Here is a 25,455-nt window from a genome sequence, read left to right on the forward strand (position 1 = left end):
ATGTGGCTCCCAGCACTAAATAATGGTTGTGTGACACTATATTGAGAGTTAGTATACTGACCTTCAATGCATCATCAATGTAAAGATATATAATTTGGATTCTAACTTACACATTTACTCACCTAGATCTACCATGCAATGTAGTGATTAGCTCAATGAAATGGAAGAATATTGTCATGTGATTTACTGCTATAGTGGTAATATACCCTGAAGAACCCTGTCAATTCCCAATGCACTGTGAGTTCACAATCATCCTTGAAGACTCCACTGCTATGAGTCGTTTATTATCTGTTAAAATGTGATGTGTTTTCTTCGGTCTGTTTTCCAGGCATAAAGCAAGCCCTCCCATAACAAGTGTTTGCATTGTTTACTAGTAGTTTTAATCGGCTTGTATGCGCCTGCCTTCTTTTGAGACAATTGTTACTCCATTGTGAAGGAGAGGACACACTTTATTTCTAAAAAAAAGTGAAATAAAATACTCATACCTCTAAATCTTATCTGGAATACCGACCCAATCATGAATAGAGGACGTTTAGGTTTTCATTTGCCGGAACCATTGGCTGGTTGTCTTTTCTTTGCAAATGACAACTCTGGCTGTAGGACCTGAGAAACCCAGATTTATGTTTACTTGCCATTATTGACTGCCACCACTGTTCTGAAGCTCAGTTCAATTCTTATTTATTATGATAAGTACTCCTACGGAGGTCCACATACCATAATACAACAAAGATGCATGATCCATATTAAAATCAGCAGTTAAAAGAGAATATAAAACTTCCGGTCTACTACACACATCATGTAAAAATGATGACTGGGGGAGGAGCCAAGCTCGCGACCGTGATGGCCGCATTGTAGCTCGGCTCCGTCAACCTTCCTGCCTGAACCGTTAATCCTGTACCTTATCCTGCCCCAAGGAGACACATTCGACGGAATATGGGACTATGAAAGGCTGCTTGCACTCACCGTTTGTCCCGGGAGCTCCTGGGTGCCGCGGATCTTGAGCTGTGCCCTTGTTTGCTCCGGAGCCGCCGTGGCGTGCAGGCCGGGGACTCGCCTGCGAAGGTCGGCCGGAGCGGGGTATCGACGCCGACCCCTGGTGGAGGAGAGGAGTCGGCTGAAGAGGTCATTGTGCGTTTGGACCGGTGGCGACTGACCCGGCCCGGTCTGGTGACCCGGGGGCCCAGCTGCGGGGCGCTGCCTCTCTCGGACGGGGGTTGACCGTACAGGAGGCTTGTCCCCCCTTTGTTCTCCTGTTCGGCCATCTTGAAGCCCTTCGCCCGGAATAGGCGGGCGGCGCCCATGAGACGGTGGCGCCGGCTACCCCCTTTGTCTTGGCGACCCATTTTTCTGCACCAAGATTGCCATTAGCGGGATCCGGCGAGACTCCGCTGAGCCTTGTTTGGCGGCCCGGATCGGGGTCGAGGAACGTAGCGGCCTTATTGCGCCGACAAATGGCGGTCGACGCCCTGGGTCTTGGACCTGTTGGGGGCGGCGAAACTGGCCTGTCGAACTGCATGTTGGCTGAAGAGTGTGGGAGTGAGCCCACGATTGGCGATGTCTTCGCCGCCCTGTGTTCCTGGCGCGCGACCATGGCCTTTGCCGCAGCTGTGCAGGATAGCGGATCTGCCGCCGGGCTTGTTGGGCCGCCTCCCATGTATGCGGCCCAACCGAGGGAATGTGCTGATTTGTCTCTCCCGGCTGTTGAAGGGAATGCGACCGCCGTTCATCTGAGAGTTCAAATGTCTGTTGCCTCGAGTCTCCAGGAGGTTTTGCTCGAGGTGGACGTGGGAGAGGGCCACACGCCGGGGTCCGTCCAGGTCAGTCTCGCTGGGGTACCCGGCGGTTTTTTGACTCGAAATGCTTGGAGGGGGTCCCATGGTTGCTCCGTGGGGGAAACCTCCCCCCTTTGGTCGGCGGGACTGTACCCACGCTGCCTGCTGCTCCTGACGTTGTTCTTCGCCAGTTTGGTCCGCGGCCGCCATTGTCTGTATTGCTGCTTGAGACTTGGATCCCCTGTTTTGCACCCTTGGCCTGTCTTGTTCCGATCCTATGCACACTCCGTGCCTAAAGTACTGGTCAGGAGAGGACAGGGGTGAGATGGACTCGCCTCGGCGGACTGCTAATTAATGTGTGGAGATGAGGACTGCTCGCAGCTGTAACAGTATGACCAATTCCTCTTCGTGTTCCTGATGTTTGAGTTTGTGTCGATTTCATCTCGAAGTGGGTTCTACTTGTGTTAAGGTGGGGGTGGGAGCTGACATAATGTGAGACCTGGGGTTACCAGCCCTCAAGGGGGTAGCATGGCGCGAGCAGCAAGGCAGCCAGTGGCTTGTGTGTAAAGCAGCTACTTAACACACACATCCAATGTAAGACACAGTGGCTCAATAATGCAGGCCACACCAGAAAGTGTATTTGAAAGAATCAAGATCTTTTATATAAGCTTTCAAATAGAGCGTTGCATTATTAATTCATCAACATTACATTGAGACATTTCATGACTCACGTTCCGGTTACATTTCCTATTAATGGGTGAACATTTTCATTAGATTACTAACCAGATCATTTAGCAGTAAAACACTAACTGACCCCGTCTGTCGTATCAAACTCTCTGACAGGCAACGGGGTAACTGTATTAACCTGGAGGATCCTACAAGAAGTGACTATAGTAATGCATTTAAATATCACATCAGAACCTCTCATGGACGCTTTTCCTTACGGGTAATACAACATATCGGCAAGTACTTATCAGTTCAACAAGGAACTCCAAAGAACACAACCTTTACTTATTTGTGACAAGCCTTTCTTCTTGTAAATTTGGGTCGGCTTGCGACCTTGATCAGATCCTCAGAATACTATGGAAGCCCACCTCTGCAAGAAAATTCAGTACAGTGAAGTGAATCTCCGTCTCATTTCAGGCTTGTAAATATGGTGCACTATAGCATTTCAATAGAGCATTTGATTATGCGATTCAATAAAGCATCTCAAATAAGCAGGCAAATATGCGTTTCAATTAGCATTTTAAATGAACATATAAATATGCGTTTAACTCCCCTGAATAGGGCGGAACAGGCAACTAGGGCCAATTCAATGGGTTCATAGGCCTAAGCAGGCATAAGCTGTCACTCAGGAGCCTTACAGAAGCGTTAGGCTCCTCGGGGGCAACAGGGCCCAGTCTCACTGTTCCCTGGGGGAGGGGCGAACACGGGGCCTTCTCCGGCCTTCCGCCCTCCTCCCCTGGGGGTTACCTGGATCTTCGGCCCTTCCCGGCCCTTGCGTAGCTCTCAAAGGCCTCAGACGACCGGGCGCGGTGCAGAGGACAACTGCGGAGCACCAGCGCCAGTCGCGAGGCAGGCACACACTGTGGGGGCACATTGGGGGGTGTATTTAGCTTCGGGGCCTCCTTCGCAACGGAGGCTCAAGGCCGCAGGACTCTTCTCCGTGTCTTCGCTCAGGGACTGGGGCACAGTTCCACGGACCACTCTGGGCTGTGAATTCGGGGGCGCGGCCGGTGACCCGACGTGCGCCCGTCACGTGGTCCGGGCTGGTAAAGGCTTCAGGCTTGGTGCGGCCTATGCTCCTACGCGCAGTTACTTCACAGCGCGTCACGGACACGGTGACTTCAAAGCGCTTCAGGCACAGTTACTTCAAAGCGCTTCAGGCACAGTTACTTCAAAGCGCATCACGGACACGGTGACTTCAAAGCACCTCAGGCACAGTTACTTCAAAGCGCTTCAGGCACAGTTACTTCAAAGCGCTTCAGGCACAGTTACTTCAAAGCGCATCATGGACACGGTGACTTCAAAGCGCCTCAGGCACAGTTACTTCAAAGCGCGTCACGGACACGGTGACTTCAAAGCGCCTCAGGCACAGTTACTTCAAAGCGCTTCAGGCACAGTTACTTCAAAGCGCTTCAGGCACAGTTACTTCAAAGCGCTTCACAGGCACAGTCTCTAGCGCTTCTGAGGGGAACAGGCAGGGCTTGCGCAGGACAGTTGGTCCAATACCTGGTTGATCCTCAACAGTCTTCTTGTCAGATAATCAGTCTTCTTGGCGCTTGGATGGCTTTGCGCCCTTGTGATGTTGTTGCTTCCACAGGGGGGGGTGTGAGTTGGCTGGTCCCTGAGTTTCCTGACGCTGGCCAGATCAGGGGGCTAGTCTAGGGTACCTCACTCAACTTAAGAGGCAGCACCTCAATCCTGTCACTCTCAGTGGCATAAGCCCCTGACTAAACCCTCCTGCCTAAACTCCTGCGTGGGTCCCCCAGGTCAGTGATGTCCCAACTGACTAGAAAGTTTCCCTCCTTTTCCTTATATAGTGTCAGTTGGCAGTTGGCAGTGGCAGTTGGTGCCTCCCCTATTCTGGAAGGTTCCAGGAGCTTCCCTCATTCTAGCTATGGGCAGGCTGGCAGGCTGGTATGGCAACATTGTTTAAGGGTTCCAGCCAGCTCCTGGCTACTAGAGTGCGCCTAATCAGACCACGCTGCAGTAGCAGGGGTCAGTGGCAGCCATGTTGAGGGTAGTCAAGCACCTGCATCTAACATTGCTTTTACTAATACACAGGGCATTACAACCTCGCAGGGCCTATACAAATACATTATAAAGGGGGGGGCATCCTGAATTAGGGGAAGCAAAAAGCGAAAAATTTCAGTGAAAAGGGCCAAGTCCAACACATAACTTCTTTTTTAACCATTATAAAGTGCGATGTACATAGTGCAAAATGTGGTAATACATAATTATAATTGCGACCTTAGCAAATAGCAGCACATATGAGGAAACACAGCCCTGAAAAAGATGCAATGAAAATCCAAAAGATTAAGTACTTGTTGGATCAGACATCCAGAAATTAAATCATTTTAGTGAAAGATTACACTACCTGTCGCACACGCACCAATATGACACCCAAACCCTAATAGTTCTGCCCCATGGCCCTAATGGAGGGTCAAAAACGATCTGAAAAATGTATAAATCCTATTAGAGATCATTCCATTTGGGGGAGACAATACACATTTGCAGGCCAACTTAAAAAATGGCAATGAACATTCTGTAGCACAGGACACACAAACTATACGTGGTTGAGAAACTGAATTCATCTAGTCTGGCACAGCTCACAACTTCTGTCTTTTTTTAGGATTTTGTCCCAAATGCCATTAATAATGTGCAACGGGAGCGGGTCCAGTCTCAACAGTAGTATAAACCTTCTGATCCCAGGAGGCATATTCCATATTAAATAGGGCTGGGGTCTGTTCCCCAGGGTACTCTCCTGCACCACCCGATTATGCAGTTATGGCCAACATAGGGCAATTTCTCTAGCTCCACTTACTTTAAACATAGAACCTTTTAATAAGTACTTCAGAGTGGACTGGGGCAAAACGGAGTCCACATTCAGATTAATCCTAGAAGTTTCTTTAGCCCACTCAAAAGACCTAAAAAATGAACTCCGTTCTTTCAAAGGGTAAAACATGTCTACCTTCAAGGCTGCCTGTAAAGTACAGTCATCAAAACAACAGCCAGGGTGCAGGCATAAGTGGATAATAAGCCGAACTCCAGGCGCAAAGCATAGGAAGCTGCAAGTGTATTCAAATTATAAATCTGACGAAAGATTTGTTCTTAAATCCCTCTAGAGAGTACCAGTAACTCAAGCCCAACACCTCACAAGTGTAGCTTAAATGGGAGGGGATTATGGAGTCATAAACTGATATGACATGCCCAAAATGATGTCTCCCACAGATTTTATAGACTCTTTGCAGGGCATTGGCCTGACAAAGAGACCGAGTCCTGTTCACACATATTTCATGTGATCGCTGTTCCGGATATTCTCTTTCCGAGATAGAGGTATAAATCCACTATTTCAAGTTTATCACTACCCAGATACCAATTCCTCTTTAGTTTTGCCCCTTCTTACAAAACATCAGGACTTTGCTTTTGGAGATATTAATTTTCATAAAATGGTAATTGGCAGCCCACACACAGCTGGACTCAGACACCGGCCCCTTCGCCATTGCCAGAGTGCGCCTTACCAATCCTACCCTACAGACACCGCCTACAGACACCGCCCAAATCGGCTCCCCAGGCTGCCCAAAAAAGCAGCCCACAGCTGGATCGCGAATAGCGGCCCCTCGGGCATTGCCCGAGTGCCCGTCTTACCAATACAACCCTGTCTGCCCCATACAGGGACTTCAGAAAAAGCCCCGCATAGGAACTCTCCGCAATGCCAGCACATTGAAGCAAATAAGAAACGTGCAAGCTGACACCAGGACGCAGTAAAACAGTCAAAACAGGACAGGGTGTCTGAGTGGCAAACAATGGGCTGGTGGCAAATGATTGAGTGCAATGTGCAGAGGGCAGACCCCCACCATGAGAGACAAGCCGCGCCTACCAGTTTCTGGCTGCCTCTGCGCCACCGAGGTCAGGAGCACGGTCAGCTTGGGGGCACCTACCCACTCCTCTGCTCCGCTCCATTCCTCTTTCTGTTTCCCCCTGCTCAAGATCCGGTGGCACAGGGAGCTCACCGCACCTTCATGCAGCCCTTGCTCCACTTTCCTTCGCGGTCCTCCTCCTGCTCGCAGGGCTCCTCGTTGAATGTCAGACGGTGTCGGCGTCTCATAGCCTGTAGCCAATCGTCCTGAAGCGAATGCTGGATCAGCAAGACATCTTCTGGGGAAAAAATTGCACTTAAAACCACCACCTTCCATGTTTTAGGTCTGTGACTATTGGAAAGTGGTCATCTTTTATAATGTCATGTTCTTAAGGATTTCAGTTGAGGCAGGTGTCGCATCTTGTAAATATCACACCTTGCAAATATGTTGTTCGAGGTATGTTGTACCCCCACCCCCTTTCTGAATAATAAATAGTTAGATGAAACTCTTGAGCTGCAGTCCTTACCACTTTACTAATCACATTGAATGTGGTAGTCATTTCAGCTTTTAAATGATCTGTAGTTTTTTTTAAATAATTGTTTTTGATTCACTGTTTTCCTTCTACTTAATTTTCTCTTGCCTTTCCCTATCCTTTTCTTGTCACTTTAATCCAAGTCTACCTGTTTGTCCATTCTGTTGGCTTTCATAACTTCATTTTTTTCTTTTGGGATTTATATTTTTGATCATTCTGATTTCAATTTCTCTGCATGAAGTTAGGGCTTAACTTTTAAATTTTTAACTCCATGAATTATAAAAATATGTTTTTAAGGGAGTCATATGAAACTCAAATGTTGACGTATACAGTTAATGACACCATAAAACTCATAGTGTGGAAATTCATTATTCGATTTATGTGATTGTACAGTCTCTCTGATGTAATTGTATCTTGCACTTTGCACTTTATGGAACTAATCTTATCGTTGCTTACTGCAAAAACTAGCTTTTATCTTTTATAGCGGAATGCAAATGCTAAAGTACCACTGATGGTTGTTCACTCGGCGCTTTGCACTTAGCATTCTATGGAATTAATTGATTAGTTACTAGGTGTGAAAATCCTACTGTATGTACTGAATTCCAACCAATATGAGGTTACCCAGCACCTTACATTCTTCATGCATATGCTGCTAACTGTAAAATCACACCCTTTGTACTGTATTGCAATTGAAATAAAGATGAATGAATTGAATATACTTTTTCTTTTTCTTTTATATTAATAATGTTTTTGTATTTATTGTTGCTTTGATGATTTTGTGAATCGAATAAAGATGCTATAAATATGAAATTTCTCTGCATAGTAAAGGTATAGTGAGTTTAATGCTGACCCTTCAACTGTGATCTGAACTCTTCCACAAGTGTAAAAAGACCAACGGTAGTTTCGTTGACTTTAAGAAGCCTCTTTCCCCAGTTAAACCACCGCAAAACGTTTTCTTCTATGGTTCACTCGCTGTACTTGACTCGTACATCTAGGTACTTTGGAGCAAAGTGGAAATTCACACTATTGGATATTCAAATATTTGGCGGTTGTAGCTGAAGTCTGGGGGCTGCGAGCTGTGGAGCTAGGGTCATTGGGAACGGTTTAGAATTGTTTACATTTAGTTTTTACCTATATATCATTTAGCTGTGAATTGCTACTTCATGTTTCCGGCTTGCTTAATTCCAGTTGCTAATTTCAATCTGGTGTGTATGAAATGCATAAGAGAGTAATGGAAGAGTAATGTTTGACAAAAACGTCTCTACTCTGCCTTTGACTTAATTTACTCAATGTGCCCAACAGTAAAAGAAGGTGAAGAATTAGTGACCCCGTGTTTGTCACCAGGATTCCAAATAGAGTGGCAGCATGCCAAGATCACCTACAAACTGAGAGGACAAAAAGCAGGTAGAATGTTTTTTTTTATGTGTGGGATAAAAGACGAGATTAAGTGGTGGTTTTCCATGTTTTGATTGTTAAATGTATAATGCAACTCATGTATGTTTGTAATGCATGATGTTCTGATGTTATGGTATACGTTTTAAATTCTAAATGGGAAGGAATTTGGCATCAGCTAAAAAATGCAACGAATTAATGGTCTGGAATGGGCACTCGACTACTCAATTTTTAAACGAAATAAATCTTTCCGTGCTGTCTTGGTGTTTCCTCAGTCCCATGAAGACAGTTTCAATGGCCTCAGCTAGCGGATAGCACCAACATGCGTATTAGTCCCAAGGCGCCCTGTAATGTATGTCGCCCAAGAGCTCAGTCTCGTTTAGCCAATTTTAAACAAATTCTTATCTCACTTTTCTTTCAAAGAATTATTTTCCCACTTTTCTTTCAAAACTTCATTTTAATGAAGAGTTTGTAATTATCCTTGAATTCATGTGCATAAATACATTTTGTCATAATATTCCATTATCATACGCATTTAAGGATATTGTGGTTGCATGAATCTTCACACGGAAAACCAAAGCATTTCGGGTCATTGATCCATCATCAGTGGCATACTGTAATAAACAAAATATATTAAAAATAAATACATCAGTCAAATAATATAGCCTTATAGCCCACCGTAGCGGCCTATACCGGCTAATAAAGGCCCTCTCCAGCGTTCGGCGAGGGCCTTTAACAAGGGAGAGGGACTTTAATAGCTGGTATAGCCCATCTACGCAGGGCTATAAGGCTATTAGAATATTCTGCCACTAGAGGGTAGAATTTTCTAACAAATAAAACAAAGCCTTAAGGGAGCGCGAGGAGATTTGAATCCTCTCAGGCTCCCTGAAGCCTTTGTTCACAGCCAGAGTTGTGAACAAAGAAACATTGGAATGTTGGAGCTCCAGGCTTATACCAGCCATTATAAGCCCGGAGCACTCCATTGTTTTCAATGGAGCTCCCAACATTCCAATGTTCTAATACTTATTAGCGTTCGGCTCGGGGCCTTTAACGCTGGAGAGGGCCTTTAATAGCCGGTATAGCCCTCTATGGCGGGCTATAAGGCTATATTAGAACATTGGAATGTTGGGAGCTCCATTGAAAACAATGGAGTGCTCCTGGCTTATAATGGCTGGTATAAGCCTGGAGCTCCAACATTCCAATGTTTCTTTGTTCACAACTCTGGCTGTGAACAAAGGCTTCAGGGAGCCTGAGAGGATTCAAATCTCCTCGCGCTCCCTTAAGGCTTTGTTTTATTTGTTAGAAAATTCTACTCTCTAGTGGCAGAATATTCTAATAGCCTTATAGCCCTGCGTAGATGGGTTATACCAGCTATTAAAGTCCCTCTCCCTTGTTAAAGGCCCTCGCCGAACGCTAGAGAGGGCCTTTAATAGCCGGTATACATACCATTACTGACTGCAAAGTGAAAGGAGTTTGTAAACAGCAGTCCCCATGTAAAAAATAAGAATAGGATAATAAGCATCAATTTGTCAGAAGACGTAGCCTGACATTTAACGTCTGTCTTTGAAGAACAACAAATGTGACAAGATAAATACAGAATGTAAAGGCATTTTTTTCTGTTGCTTGGAATTTCACAATCCACCAAAAATTGTCTCACGACCTACCGGTGGGTCGCAACACAAGGTTTGGCAAACAATGGTCTAGGAGCAACAGTGTTGCTACGAAGGTAATAGCCTACTCACCCATTCTCTACATATTTGTTTTGCTAAAAAGATCCTTTTAAAATGAGCTCAGACGTGATTTCATACAAAATAACAGCCTAATATAAAAAAGAAGCATCAGCATTTTTTTATTGTAGTATTTCAGTCCTACATCTCAACGCTGCAGTAAGAAGTACGAAGAAGGTAGTGTCCGAGTAGGGGCTTTGCCACAGAGGCTGGGTACAGGAATGATCAGTGGGGGGAGACTGAACTATGGCCCATTGCAGGTCCTGACTATGCCATTAGGGTGAACTTCCCCATACACTGTGGAAAGGAGTGCGGAATGGAAATGTGGGTTGAAGGTTTTGGTGGTATTCTTTGTATAAGTATAGTCTAGTAAAAGCGCAGGAGATGCTGTCATCAAGAAGAGTCTTGGAAAATTCTGTTTCAAACGACTACATTTAATTTCTTTTCAGTCATCCTAAGTAGAAAGGAAGAATGACATTAGTTAAGAAAGTTAAAGAAACTTTAATGAAAGGTATTTTCTACGATGGGCTGGCATTTCAGACTGGACTGTTCTTATTGGAGTAGAGTCGGACTGATTTGCATATGGTTCGGTCAAAACAGAGGTGACACGGTGAGCAAAAGAATGATGGGTTGTAATGCTATCCAGAGTGACTGCCAGTGGTTAGACATATTGAAAGCATTTCTCATATCACATTTTTTATGTTTAATGTACCACCATAAGTGGCAAGGGTATGCCCAGACGTGGATTTCGCACTCACTGTGCCACAGAAACTATGTTACATCCAATTGAAGAGCCCAATCAGGGCGATACCAGCCAGTGGATTGCTTGTGTTCCGGGTCAGGAAGAACCTGATTTGGCAGTTAGGGCTGGACTTTTCCTATTACAGCAGGGTTAAGACGAATTTGCATATGGGCGGGCCAAAACTGAGATGGCATAGTAGGCAAAAGAATGATGGGTTTGAATGCTGCCCTAAGTCATTTGCAGTGGTGCTACATATTGCAAGCAGTCCTCCCTTTGTATTTTGTGTTTTTATATTTTCTACTATGACCTGGACATCCGGTTTTACTGCTGGATCTTAGGTTGTGTGTACTGTGGTAATCTGAGAAAGTCTAATTACAGCCAATATTAAGGATTGCTGCACCAGTTTTGATTTTTAATAGCTATTTTATTGCTCTTCATCAGGTGTTCGTGTTTTTTTTAATTGTTTTTTTTCTCCTTTACACAGGTGAACCACTGTTCGAATCATGTTTCAACAAAGTGGAGAAAATGCTTTATAACAAAGTGCATAAAGCAAAAGAAATAATGGACTTGGAGTTTTATGCATTTTCATACTATTATGACTTGGCCGCAGAGGCTGATTTAATAGGTAAAAGTGTGTTTTCTTTGTACCATGTTGCAAGATTGTGTATTTTTAGTAATATATTGTTTTGAGAAGTTGGTCTCTGCTGATGACTCTTCCCGACTTTGTGCTTGGTTATTTAACAGCAGATAAGACAATTTCCTGGAGTCCCAGGAGATGTTACTACTATTCTTAGACTACATGTTCACCCAGGTTTCTTGGTGCTTGCAAATCCAAGGTCGATTGAGAACATAACCAGATATTACTTGCTGTTGTATTGTAAGCCTGTTTGTATAACCAAGTTTTCAGCAGTCTGCTAAAGGTTCTGAGGCCCTGGTCCAGACAAACTTTGTCTGGTAGGTCATTCCAGGTAGATGGGGCCACAATTGAAACGGTACGACCACCAGACTTGTGTTTGGGAAATGTAGGGACAACAAGGTGATTTGCCTCTCCAGGTCTCAAGTTGCAGAAGGGTATGTACCTCTTGATTCTCTTGACACTCAGAAAAGGTGGACCACTTTTATACAGACTTTTAAACATGATACAGCAGACTTCAAAGTGGATTTGCTTCTTTATTGGAAGTCAGTGAAGCTCTCTTAATAAGAGTGTGGTGTGGTTATGCCAGGGTAGAAGAAAAATCAGCTGGCCTGCCTTATTTTTAATAATTTGAAGTGAACACTGGGCTGAGTGAGGAAGGCCCGCATAGATAGAATTGGCATAATCAAGTCTTGTGTTTTATTACGGAGGTCACAGTTATTTCCTTGCAAAAAAGGATAGCAGTGGTGCAGTTTTTCTCAAGGTTTTCATAAAAAAAGAGCACTTGGATACTGTGAATCTTATCCATGTCCACAGTGTCCAAGTGAGATGTGATGTACCATGTCATAGAGCACCAAAGGCCATCTTTAGTTGAAAGGATATAGGGCCTTTAGTTGTACAAATGGTGGTACAGACACGTAGTTGTAATGAGATGGAAATTGCATATTGCCTCTTATTTGCTGCATAACAAACCTTTTACATGATGTTAGGCCCATGCACTTGTCCATTGTAAAAGCGCCACTGGCATAAAATCTGCAAGTGGCAAAGACGTTCTAATGCTAGAATGCTTGCTCCTTCCACACTCCATATTAAGATATGCGACACAAAACAGTAGTTCCAGCTGCCTAGTGATGGTGGTTACTTCTGCCTTTGATCAGCACTTGCTCAGACGCTTACAAATTCCCCAACCACTTCTATAACAGCAACGGTCGAGAATCACTTAGGGAAGAGAGAGTTGACGCACAGCATGCATTGCCATTTTGGTACTGCTAGTTTATCTAGTAATAAGCTTGCATTCTGTCTTGAGGGATGCAGTGCTGGCATAATCTTAACAGACACCTTTTAGACCCAAGTGTTTTGTTTGTGATCATGCATAGATAGTTCCTCAGAGCTGTTGATTAAAAATGTGTATACAGGCACTTCTCTGCTTTATACTTCATATTTGGATTATTAGTCTTCCCAGGTTCAAGTTTAGTGCAACAATTATGGCCACAGGCCTTTTTTGTACAGAAATAATAAAACCTACAACACTTCGGCAGTTAATCTTACAAATATGAGCTTTAAAAACTTTGCTAAACGGGACAACTCGGAGACATCTCTGTTCGGACAATACTTCAGAGCATGCTTACATGTTCGTTTACCCTCCATAAAAAATATGGGTTTTAATATAGTGTCTCTCTGAGACAACATCTGGACGACAACTCGGGAGTTGGAGTATTGTTTCCTGATAAAGGCACAGTTGTACTGCCTTGTGACTTTACCCATTTTCCCCTGTATCTTTTAATTGGGAAAGGCTGGCATTTAATGTACATGACCTTTTTCAAATCGGTCCTTTTTATTGCATTCCATAAGTATTTTTGTCATGCTAATGTGTCATATGAGTAGCATAGATTTGGAACTTTTAAGTAATAGAGAGCCAAGTAGTAAAGACTCTGAGATTGATAAGCTGGCCACCCCTAAGATTCTGCAAATGTTCCAGCCTGTTACGGGGAAAAAGGTTGCGACCCCAGTGATTAGATCTGCTGAATTTAATGGTATTGATGAAGACAACACTGGGGTTGAAGTATTCGATGGCTCCCCTGTTCAACTACAATGTTCGCAGACACCATAAGCTATGGAAGGGGATGCACTTAGTTTTGTCAATGCGGCTGGTGTGGTTAATCCCGCCAGTAGTGAAGATGTAATTGACCCTGCCAGCAGTAAAGATAGTGAATTTTATTCCCTTTCCGAGCAGTCAGATGGGACTGATCTTGATGACGAATTGGAGGATGACCTTCAAAACTATGACAAAGTACCAGGAGACACTACTCCTACTATGCAAGATACCGATCAAAGTGTAAAAAGCCCTGGCACTGTAGCAGATAATATAGACACTGTTCGGAAGAGGGATGTTGTAAGGGATGCGACTTCGGCTACAGAATTATCGGATTGGGGCTCCTTAGGTGGCGAACAACTTGTGGAGCGATTAGATTTATCTGACCAGGCTAACGGGATCTCGGGTGTGGAGACATTCAGCCATGTCTCACTTGAGGAAATCTATAGGTCTATTTCAGAGCATCGGCTGGAGGCTCGTGCAGAACCTTTAAAAACCCACACGGCGTACAGGAAGTTGCAGAATACGGTCCGTCGCTTGGCTAAGACCTGCAACGACTTTACCGACAGAATGATAGAGGCCGAAGGCTGTATTTCTGTACTGGAAGACCAAATGGCAACCCAAAAGGTAGAAGTTGCCGATATAAAGGCTCATGAGGTAGATGTGCACGACAAACTAGCCAATATGGAAAATCGACTACGCCGTAATAATTTACGCATCCTTGGAGTCCCAGAAGGCTTAGAGGGGCAAGATATTCGTAAATTTGTGATTGATCTTTTTGTGGAGGCATTCCCTGAGGTGAAAGAGTGGAACTGGGCTCTGGAAATTCAACGAGCACACAGATTTTCATTTCGTCAACGACCAGCTAGGAGTGGGCAAGGTGTACAACATCCACGTGCTATATTGATTTCACTGAACAATTTTTTGGCAAGACCGACACTGTATGACCTTGCTCGACCAGAGAAAAAGAGATCCGGTAAAGGGATTCAATTTTTTGTTCGTCCAGACTACTGCCACTCTACAGTGGAGAAACGATGGCAGCTTCGTCAACTAAATGCACCGTTCCAATCCAAGGGCCTACAGGTTTTTCTTCTACAGACAGCAACTTTAAAGACTGTCCACAATGGACAGAATCGCTTCTTTATTTCTGAGGCCTCAGCTAAGGAATACCTTTGTTCTCTGGGTTGATTGCTCAGTGCATTTGCGTGGTGGTTTTATGGCTATTAAGTAGATCTGTATTAATTTGATATTATGCACTTAGATTGTTTTTTTTGTGCCTTCTATTTGACACAGTGTTTGGAAATGGGACTGGCCGAGCATTTAGAGAGTCTCTCATATCCATCAAAAGGGCAATAGGCCCTATTGCCTTGATTTTGGGGGGGGACACCTGTGGGGGGCGGGGGTAGCTGGGTGGGATGGGTGTGTAGGGGGGCACTTTTGGGGTAATGGGTTGGGTGGTTATTTTAAGGGTGAAAAGGGTAAAATGACAGTTCATAACAAATGTTGCAGGGTCTCAGGAATAATATTATTGTTTTATCTATATATTGATGATCAGCGATTGATTGAGGGGAATGGCTAATAATAGCTTGCGTATATGCTCATTCAATGTATGTGGGTTGAATAATGTGCTTAAGTGGAAGCCGGTGATAGAGGAACTGCGGCTAATTCATCCTGATATTATATGTCTTCAGGAAACACGTGCCCCCTGGGTAAACCTCAAGATATTAACCGAATTGGGTTATACATTAATAGTTGCAGCTAGGCAGGCCACTATGAACAGTGGTGTGGCAATTTTAGGGCGACAAGTGATAATTTCTACAGGTAAAGAAAGGGCAGACAATTTTGGTCGTTTGGCAATAGCTGAATGTATTATTGGAGACGTTGTGACCACAGTATGTACCGTATACGGCTCAAATTTTGATGAAGTGGAGATTCTGGATTAATTGAATGTTGAACTTGCATTATGGGGCACTCCCTTGTTATTGCTTGGGGATTTTAATATACATGGTGAATTAGATACTTGGTATCCCTAATTTACTAGATATACTGGCCGCAAGCCGATAGTATTTAGAGCACTACGCCAATTATTGTCTCAACATGGCTTAGTTGATGGATGACATCAAAACTTTGGAGCTTCTTTAGCCCCAACACCAGTGGTGTTGGGGCTAAAGAAGCTCCAAAGTTTTGATGTTGTTGAATTCTACACGTGCTGTTGTGGGCTTAGCACGTCAACGGTGAGCACGCACAAGATAAATATTCGGACTATACATGGAAGAAGAAATTGAGTGAAAAAGGTGTGCATCACGTCTTTGTATGATGTTAGTTGATGGATGGCCAATGGCAAATCCTGGGGACCCTGGATATACGTTTTTTTCATCTCTACATAATAAATTTGTCCGATTGGATTATATCTTTGCTCCTCAATCATTAATTACAGGGGCTAGAATGCAAGTAATGCCACGGATTACATCCGATCATGGTCCCCTGGACATGGACTTGTCTTTTTTTAACATTAAGCGGGTACAACGGTCATTTACATTTAGTAAAAAATTAACAGCTGATGAAGAATATGTAGCCCATATTGAAGTATGGGCTAAGCGTTTTTAGAATATAATAGAGGTACAGCTTCACAACCTATGGTCTGGGATTGCTTTAAGGCTGGGATAAGGGGCGAAAGTTTTAGTTATGGGTGGGCTAAACAAAGGAGACGGAAATCCGTAGTGGAGAAGCTGTTGCTAGATTTAAAGATGCTGAGCATGAACTCATCCAGGTAATTAAGTCGCATAGCGATAGCCAAATTGCCCAGACCAAGGTAGCATGTTGTAAGGCGAAGTTTAATGGGGTTTGGAGTCAGGATATAGCTATTCAGTATAAAATAAATAAAACCGAGAGATACGAGTATGGCGAAGTCGCTGGTAGATGTCTTGCTCAAAGACTTTGTGGTCGGCAAACATCTCAACGAATAGAGGCGTTGGAGAATAGTCAGGGCTGTCTAGTGGAAACGACGGATGGTATAATGGATGTTTTCCAACAGTATCATAAGGAGTTATATACCCAGGGTAGTATATTTCAAGATCAGATTGACTAGTTTTTATCTAGACTTGATTTACTTACGGTAGGGCTCCTTGTAAAAGAGGAATTAGAGGCCCCAATATCCATGCTGGAATTAGAGACCGCCCTTAACTATCTTGCCCTTGGGAAAGCAGCTGGCCCGAACAGACTTCCCTTAGAGGTCTATCAAATGCTATATCCCATTATTAAGGATGACATGCTGGCTACTTTCATCACCACTCAGTCTGGTAGCCCCCCTCCTTCCTGGGACGATGCAAATATTGTGGTGTTTAAAAAGAAAGACAAGCCTCCTAACCTCCCGGGGTCTTATAGACCTATTTCATTAATAAATGCAGACGCCAAGTTATATTCTAAGATTCTGGCCAATCGTTTAAGTCAAATTGTCCCATCATTGGTCTCTCACCATCAACATGGATTCCTTCCGGGTAGGAGCACGGTCAACCGCCTGCACAGGGTTATCGATGTGCTAGATTATGCGTCTGCGTATTACAAAAATATTGGCTTGGTGTTTTTAGACGCTGAAAAAGCCTTTGATCGCGTAGCATGGGCATTTCTGTGGTCTGTAATGCATAAAATGGGGTTTGGCTCTCTGTTTTTGCTTGCTCTGCAAACTATGTGTAAGCGACCAAGGGCCAAGATCTGTCCAATGGGGCAGGAATCTGCTTTTGTTTTTATCACACTGGGTACACAACAAGGATGCCCATGCTCACCGCATTTGTTCGCAATTTATATTGAGCCACTGCTGCGAATGCTTGAGACTATTGAGCCACTGCTGCGAATGCTTAAGACTACCCAGGGTATACAATCAATGATAGTGGCTGACCATCCTCTACGGGTTCTAGCCTATGCCGATGATATTGCGGTAGTAACATCAGACCCAGAACAAGCACTAAGTGAAATCGAGCATTTAACAAAAGAATTTGGGAAATGCTCGGGCTATAAATTAAACATTTCAAAAACCTAGGTTATCTGTTCTGCTCTGCTATGCTCTAATGAACTGTGAGTGACTCATGAGGCCAGGTACCTGGGGATCAAAATTAGGATGTCACTTCAGGATATCGTAGCTGTGAATTGGGCAGATATATTAAGATCAGTTAAGCGGCAGTTGGAAAGGGTGGAATGCCTGCATTTATCGATGGTGGGGCGACGTAACGTTTTGAAGATGTGCATACTACCTAGGGTGCTTTATTATTTCCGGAGAGTACCCTTGGAATTGACGCGTCCGCAATTAATGCAGTTACAATCTATAACTGATCGGTTTATATGGGGCTAGAAGACCGCTCGGCGGGCTTCAAAATACATGACATTACCACTTTCAAGAGGAGGATGGGGGGTTCCGAATTTTGCTTTTTGTTATTTAGCTTGCCTTCTTCAAAATATGAGAATTTTGGTGACCGGGGGAGAGACACAGATGTTTGAAAGTCCAAATATTTATACAATGTTATTGGGATATCAATCTCGACAAGTGTTGCTTAGATTTCTTGAACCAAGCTACTATAAAAGAACTAGATTTAAGATGGTCTTAGCAGCATTTATAGAATGGAGATGGATATGTAAAATCATTGTATTGACCCACATTAATTATTATACACCATGTGACTCTACTGAATTATTTCCTTTAATATTTTGGGGCACTAAGATGAGGTCCTGGGCCGACAAAGGTATCCGTAGCTTAGGGGATATGTTCAATGCCGGTATTATGGTTACTTTGTCCGAGCTGATAGATAAATATGCAATCCCTCAGAATGATTTTTTAAATGATTTACAGCTACGGGATTTTATTTTTAAGCATCGCAGTATTATGTCTATTGCCACTAATGATCTTCTTCAAGCTTTAAATAAACTGGCTAAGATTGGAACTTTATATGATAGCTTGCTGAGTATGCAGAGTGATGATATCGAAGCCCAAGATGTAAAATTGAGTTTAAGACTGGGCACTTCTGGCCAGTTTATTCAAGATTCTATCGATATGGCTTCCAAAGTTATTTTAACTGCTAATTTACGGGCTCAACATTACAAAACGCTGTTTAATTTATACCATACACCGGCTAAAATGATGAAATGGGGGGATATGCATAATGGTCAATGTTTTAGGTGTCAATCTGCGACGGCTGACATTGTTCATATATTTTTTGATTGTAGTGTATTGGAACCTTTTCTTTTATCTATTGCACAATTTCTTTCTAATCTTATAAATACCAATGTGGTGATATCTAGAGATTTGATGCTGTTTGGGCAGTGTAAATATTGGGATTCCTCGTTATTATATTATCCATACAGGTTCCTTCTCTTTATGGCTATGTCAGTCGCTCGATTATGTATCGCTTCTATGTGGTTGAAGCCCGAGGCGCCCTCATCTGAAATGTGGCGCGCTAAATTCTATAATTTATTCCATCTAGAATTTAATCTATACCGGCTAAAGTAATTGAAGAAAAAGCAACTAGGGATTCAGTTTAGCAGCCCATGATAAACCAAATGGAAAGTGAATGTCCTGATTAGTGTTCTTGCTTTTGTTTAGCTAGATTGATTTTCATGCACTATTGTTTAACCACTTTCTTCTTTTGCATTGCTGGGATTTCCCTTTCTTTTCTTTTTCCCTCCTCCTTGCAACAGGCTGCTTAATACTTTGATTTTTGTATGTTTTGAATATGCTATAGTATTTGTTATGAACTGAACAATAAAGAAATAAAAAAAATATATATAGAATTGGAACTTTGTAAAAAGTTGCCAGAGTTTTGAGATCTTTTGTGCACAAGAGTATAATTAATTTTGTTAGAATTTGGACACGGATTTAAATGTTACTTCAGGCTATTCTAACTTCATTTCCAGAGCTAAAATTGCTTTTCCCAGTTGTTGCGCCCATGGATTATTGTGAAGCTTTTCACCATCTATTACCTCACTGAGCTTGAATTTTAAGGCTTCAGCTCCAGAGTGTTTTATGCTGTAGCAATATGTCAGGAAACATACATTAAAGTCAAGCTCTTTCATATGTAAGCCAAAAATCCAAGTGTATCTGAGACCATTTCATGTAGTCAGGAAGCCAAAATTCTCTTCCAGGGGATCCTCATCAATAGTCATAAGCACTGAATATTCCCACCCATACGCGGGGACCCTGGAAATAATAAAAAGTATATATGAAGATATATATATATATATATCAATCAAACTCTCAGAACTTCCTTTGTGGCGAAAAGAGAGAGACTGACCCAAGCAGCTGAGGCAGGAAATTCTTTTATCATTCTTTCCTTCTGCGACGCGTTTCCGGCACGCTGTGCCCTTGATCACACTGAAAACTTTGCATCCGCCATTGATGTTATGTTTGCTAGGGGTCCACCTATTAGTGAGTCGCATGACCACTTGCATAAACATGGAGAAAATACTACATACACAGGCATATCAGTTGTTTAAACCTTGTGCAAAACTGCTGAAATAGCGAGACAATTTAAACATTGTAAACAGCATAAATGCTTACATTTAAATTGACAATGTGCAAAAGATAAATATATAAATATTCAATATAAAACATGTTCTAATATTATTGTGGAACATATGACTGACCCAAATACATACATAAAATCCTTAAAATAGAAAAATGAATAAATATGTGAAGAATCATGGTTCAAAACATCGCAATTTGTGCACATTTTGCCAAAATATGGGTCTTTGGTGTGCAGCAATTGTATCAATGAGTATTGCGTTTATGATCCACTTAAGAACATGAGTATATCTAATTATGAATAGAATCATGAAGAAAATCTTTTTATTTGCGTAAATGCATTTAAGTACATTCCCAGCTAAATTACAACCAAAATATTGATCAAGTTGTTAATTTGGATAAACTGTCTGTAATAATTCTCATATGTAAACATGTGGTGATATTAAAGTGCTAGAGTACTCCAAAATTCCTTAAAAAATTGTGTTTATAATCAATATATAACAAACCTTAGATTAAAACACCTAACCTACACTTCTATTAAAACACCACACTGTGAAAGTAATGTTGGCAAAAAATGAGAGTTCGCTATAAACCGTATTCAAAAGTGTATTTACAAGACTATAATGTAAATATCCCCTAATCAACTTAAAAAATGAAAATTCACTCTCTATCATATATGCGCATAAACTGCATTGGCCCTCCGTCTCTCAAAATCCTTTAACTCTTCAAATATCAGAACCTTTAAAACAAACATGATCCCCTGAGCAGAAAAACAAATGGGTTCATAATACTCATAGATAATTGTGCATGTCTTCTGTAGTGTTTAACCCATTCGGTGCCTTGCTGTCTAATTCCAAAATTATACGTGTCTCTAATTTTCTTAACAGTTTTTCTCTGTTGCCGCCCCTTCTCAGTGGGGCAACTGCATTGATCACGTAATATGAAAGACATTTCAATTCATTGTTGTGTACAGCTTTGAAATGTCTAGCGACCGGATATGCATTGTCGTTAATAACGATCGCCCTGAGACGCTGCAAAATTCTGACGTGCACCTGCAACTTTGTACCTCCCACATAACGCAAGCCACAGGTGCACGCCAGAACATATACAGCATACTCAGTTCTGCAGCAATAGCTACCTTTAATGGCCACACTCATATCCGAAAATGGAGTACTGTAATGAGTAGTGTTGATGCCGAACTTGCAGGCTCGGCAAGAGGATAATTTATGGAAGCCTAGCCTTGGTTTAAGCTATGTATTGGCAGCGTTCAATTCTGGGGTAATTTTTTACTAATGGGCTCCGCATTGATCTTGGTTTTCTGTATGTAATAACAGGTAACTCAGGAAGTCTGCTACCTAGAACTCCATCAGTTAGGACTATAGGCCAATTTTTTCTGATAATCAACTTAATTTTTCTTGCTTGCTTGCTATAAGTCATAATGAGGCAGGGACTATTCTCCTCATTCGGGTTGCCCTCAATCTCATGGGAGTAATAGAGACTCTCTAGGCCTCTCTTGTGCTTTTTTCACTGCCTCGGTGAGGACTGTTTCACTGTAGCCTCTCTCTCTCAGTCTCACTAACATTTCTTGTGAGCATCTGTCAAACTCATGTGGTGTGTGCTACAGATGCGTTTAAGTCTGAGTAGTTCACCATAGGGTATGCGATCTAGGAGGTGTTTAGGCTTATATTAGATGTGAAAATGAGGTTTCTAGAATTATCGTTCAACATACTCCCAAACTCTTGCGCACCTTCCTCATCCCCATCCCACACAATGAAAACATCGTCTATATATCTTAGCCAGTAACGTGCATGATGTACATTTCGCACTTTTGTCAGGACCTGTTCCTCCCACCAGCCGACATGCAAACAAGCATAGCTGGGGGAGAAACAGGATCCCTTAGTCACACCCCTTATTTGTTTCTGGGTCTCTTTTCCTAACATGAAAAAATTATTATTAAGACACCAAGAGATTAAATCACATAATATTTTGTTGTGCCAATAATATTCACATGGTCTCTTCTCCAAAAAGAATTTGACAGCATTGAGTCCGGTTTCATGGTTGATACTTGTATAAAGTGACTCAATGTCAAGTGTTATTAAAATCAAACCATCGTCCCATTTTATGTTAAGTTTGTTCAAGAAATCTCCTGTACCTTTAATATAACTTGGTTGGTTGTTGACAAAGTCCTGCAAGTAGTAGTCAACATACTGTGAAATGTGTTCGCTGACACTATTTATAGCAGAAATAATGGGTCTGCCTGGCGTTGTAGAGACCATTTTGTGCACTTTGGGGATTAAATACATGCTTGGAATCATTGGCCAATCAATATGTAGAAAGTTAAATTCTGTTGCTGAAATCAAACCTCTTTTATATTGAAAAAGTTATTTTTTTAAACCCTCTTTGGCCTTTTTGTATTCATTCAGTTTCGATCTCTTGTAGCATTCCTCAGTATTCAATTGTCTCATGGCTTCATGGATGTACTCTTTTTTTAGGCCATAAGACAATTTTGCCTCCCTTATCGATTAATTTATTATTATTTCTTGGTTGTCACCTAGTTTTTTCATCAATTTCACATTGCACTTCATTGTAGTTTTTTTTATGATTGTTTCGCTTGTTGATTGTGCGATTTAGTCGTTTCAAATCCTCTGTCACACACTCATGGAAAATGTCTATGGCGTCTTTCAGCATGATAGGAATTAAAGTACTTTTTGGTTTAAATGGACTTTCTCCTGCTCCCTTCTGTGGAATGTCAATTCTTTGTAGGCGGTTCTGAGTGCTCACTTCATATGTATCATTTGGTTGTTGTGAGTCGTTTGTAGATGTTCCCAGATCATGAAGGGTTAAAAGAGTCTCAGTATCTGATGCTAGGAGTGCGGGTGGTCTGTCCGTATTGATGTTATCCTCGGGGGGTACATTGAGATCTGTTTTGCCCGCTTTGATTGTGAAAAACTTTTTCAGCTTTAATTTCCTAATAAAACAGAATATGTCAATCCTGGTACTTGCGTAGTTGAATGTCCTCTCTGGACATTAATTGAGACCCAAAGAAAGAAGCTGTTTTTCTGCTGCGTGAGGGTGATATTAGACAAATTAGTGATAATCAGATCCTTTAACGCTGCTTACTGTACCATTGTTGCTTTTTCTTTGGTTGTGGTTTGTTAGTTTTGCTTTTTTCGCCTTGTCTCCTCCTTGCATTTCTCTTTTTTCTGTTTGATTGTTTCGATTCCTCGCACAGAGAGTCTGTTTCGATCTTCCACTAAAAAAATTAATTTCTTCACCCAAACTCAACACAATTTTTTTAGGATTATGCCCTTCATAATTGCTATATTCAGAGCCCGATGTGCTTGTTAATGATTCCGTATCAACTTCGGTTTCCGATGTTTGCAACATGTGGCTTTGTTGTTGTGTTGATTTATTGCTGCTATTCAATTTTTTATCATTACATTTTAGCTTCTTTGCATGTTCAAAATTACATGAAAATGTGTATATTTGCCCTAATAGTATAGAAAATAAAAGCATTTGTAACATAAAAACTGGAACTGTTTTTTTTTTTACAGAAAGTGATTGTTTCTCTGTCATAATGCCATCTCTTTTTGACTCTTGCTTCTCCTGTGGCAAGAAGGAGGCCAGGTCTAATACACATTCTCTGTGTATTCTCTGTCTAACTGACTCTCACTTCTCTGAGACCTGTCAACCTTGCAAGCAATTGTCTAGAAGAACTCTCAAGGAGAGGGAAAGGATTCCCCTCTATGGACTTCCTGAGAGAGGTAGGTCTCCTGTGAGACAGAAGAAAAAGAGGGCCAGATGGACATCGAGAAGCAAAATTCAGATATTTTCCCCTTCGGGATCGGCGTAGAATTTACCAGCGACATCCACACAAGAGATTGCCGTGCAGACCGGACCTGCTGTCCAAGATGAATGGGAATGGGAGCATTCATCAACCCAACCTTCCGTCACTGAATTTGGCAGCATGGCTCCTGAGGTCCTCCAATATGGTTATTTAGGACTCCCTCAGGACTGCATGACCATCTTGAAAGAAGCAAGAAGACCTTCCACAAGACACTCTTATGCTTGTAAATGGAAACGTTTTTAAATATGGTGTGTGCAAAATAATTACCACCCTACCAAGGGGCAGAAGGATGTGAGTCTACCTTATCTGCTCGACCTAGCTAAGGCAGGTCTAAAATTCTCTTCAATTAAAGTGCACCTGGCTGCCATCACAGCCTACAGGTGCTCCCTGTCTCAGCCTTATTTCTTTCAGATGCAGGTTGTGAAAGATTTCTAACGAGGGTTAAAGAAAGTCTACCCACCTATTTGGCCTCCTTCTCCACCCTGGGAGCTAAATCTGGTTCTTTCTAAACTGATGGGCCCCCATTTCAACTCTTCTACAAGGCAACCCTCCAGCGCCTAACTTGGAAGGCAGCCTTTTTGGTGGCGATTACTTCAGCTCGCAGAGTGAGAGAGATCCAGGCTCTCTGCTCGAAAGAACCATACACAGTTTTTCATCTCAATACAGTTGTTTTGAGAACCCAGCCCTCCTTCCTTCCCAAGGTGGTGTCGGATTTTCATGTCAACCAAACCGTTTAGCTTCCTAACTTTTTCCAAATCACTCTCCGCCAGCTGTGAGGTCCCTTCACTCTTTAGACCTGAAAAGGGTTTTTAAATTCTATTTGGACAGGTCTAAGACGATTAGGAAATCAGATCAACTGTTCATTAGTTACGGTTCAATCCGAACAGGTTTTCCAGCTTCCATGCGGTCCATCTCTAGATTGATAGTGTCATGTATCAAACTGGCTTATCAGGTAGCGCAAATGCCACTTTGATGTAGGCCTAGGGCTCATTCTATCAGAGGAAAAACAGCTACAATGGCTTTCCTTAACAATGTACTGATTTCCGATATTTGCAAAGCGGCCACTTGGAGATCTATATGTTTACAAGACACTATAGTCTCGATTCAGATACCAGAGCGGACACTCAAGTGGGCTAGGCCTCCTTGAGAAATCTGTTCCTATGCTGATAAAAGTTTTGTGTGCTCATTGTTTCTCATTTGCCCGCAGGCGGAGGATGGGATTGCTGTTCTATTCAGTGCTTATGACTATTGATGAGGATCCCCTGGAAGAGAAGGATAAGTTACTTACCTGTAATCCTAGTACTCTTTCAGGGGTATCCTCATCAAAGTCAAAGGCAACCCACCTGCCTCCCCAACATCATGTCTAATTGACTCTGTGCGCCTTCCTCCTTCTAAGCTGAGAGAACGGAGTCACCACTTCAAAGGTTTCACAAAAGCATTTTAGGCAGCCAGAGCTTCATCCAAAGTGGGTGCTACTTCAGGCACAATGCGCATAGGGAAAACACATTGTGAGCATCCTCTATGCACATGACTGGGTGTAGTTGACAGTTGGGCTTTGTGTATTCCTTCTAGACAGCCACACCCAATGGGGAGCTTAGATGTGACTGGCTGAGCCATCACTGGCAG

General features: G+C 42.6%; 1 protein-coding gene across 1 annotated transcript in view; it reads left to right on the forward strand.

The window, feature by feature from the left end:
* The window catches only part of LOC147665646 (ectonucleoside triphosphate diphosphohydrolase 6-like), a 169,901-nt gene that overhangs the window by 67,210 nt on the left and 77,236 nt on the right, over positions 1-25,455 (forward strand). The window contains exons 6-7 of the mRNA XM_086949616.1: positions 8,190-8,291; positions 11,233-11,373. Of these exons, the coding sequence (XP_086805742.1) occupies positions 8,190-8,291; positions 11,233-11,373 (243 nt within the window). The remainder of the gene's footprint in view (positions 1-8,189; positions 8,292-11,232; positions 11,374-25,455) is intronic.

Source organism: Lissotriton vulgaris, unplaced genomic scaffold, assembly GCF_964263255.1.
Source record: "Lissotriton vulgaris unplaced genomic scaffold, aLisVul1.2 SCAFFOLD_4134, whole genome shotgun sequence".
NCBI lineage: Eukaryota > Metazoa > Chordata > Amphibia > Caudata > Salamandridae > Lissotriton > Lissotriton vulgaris.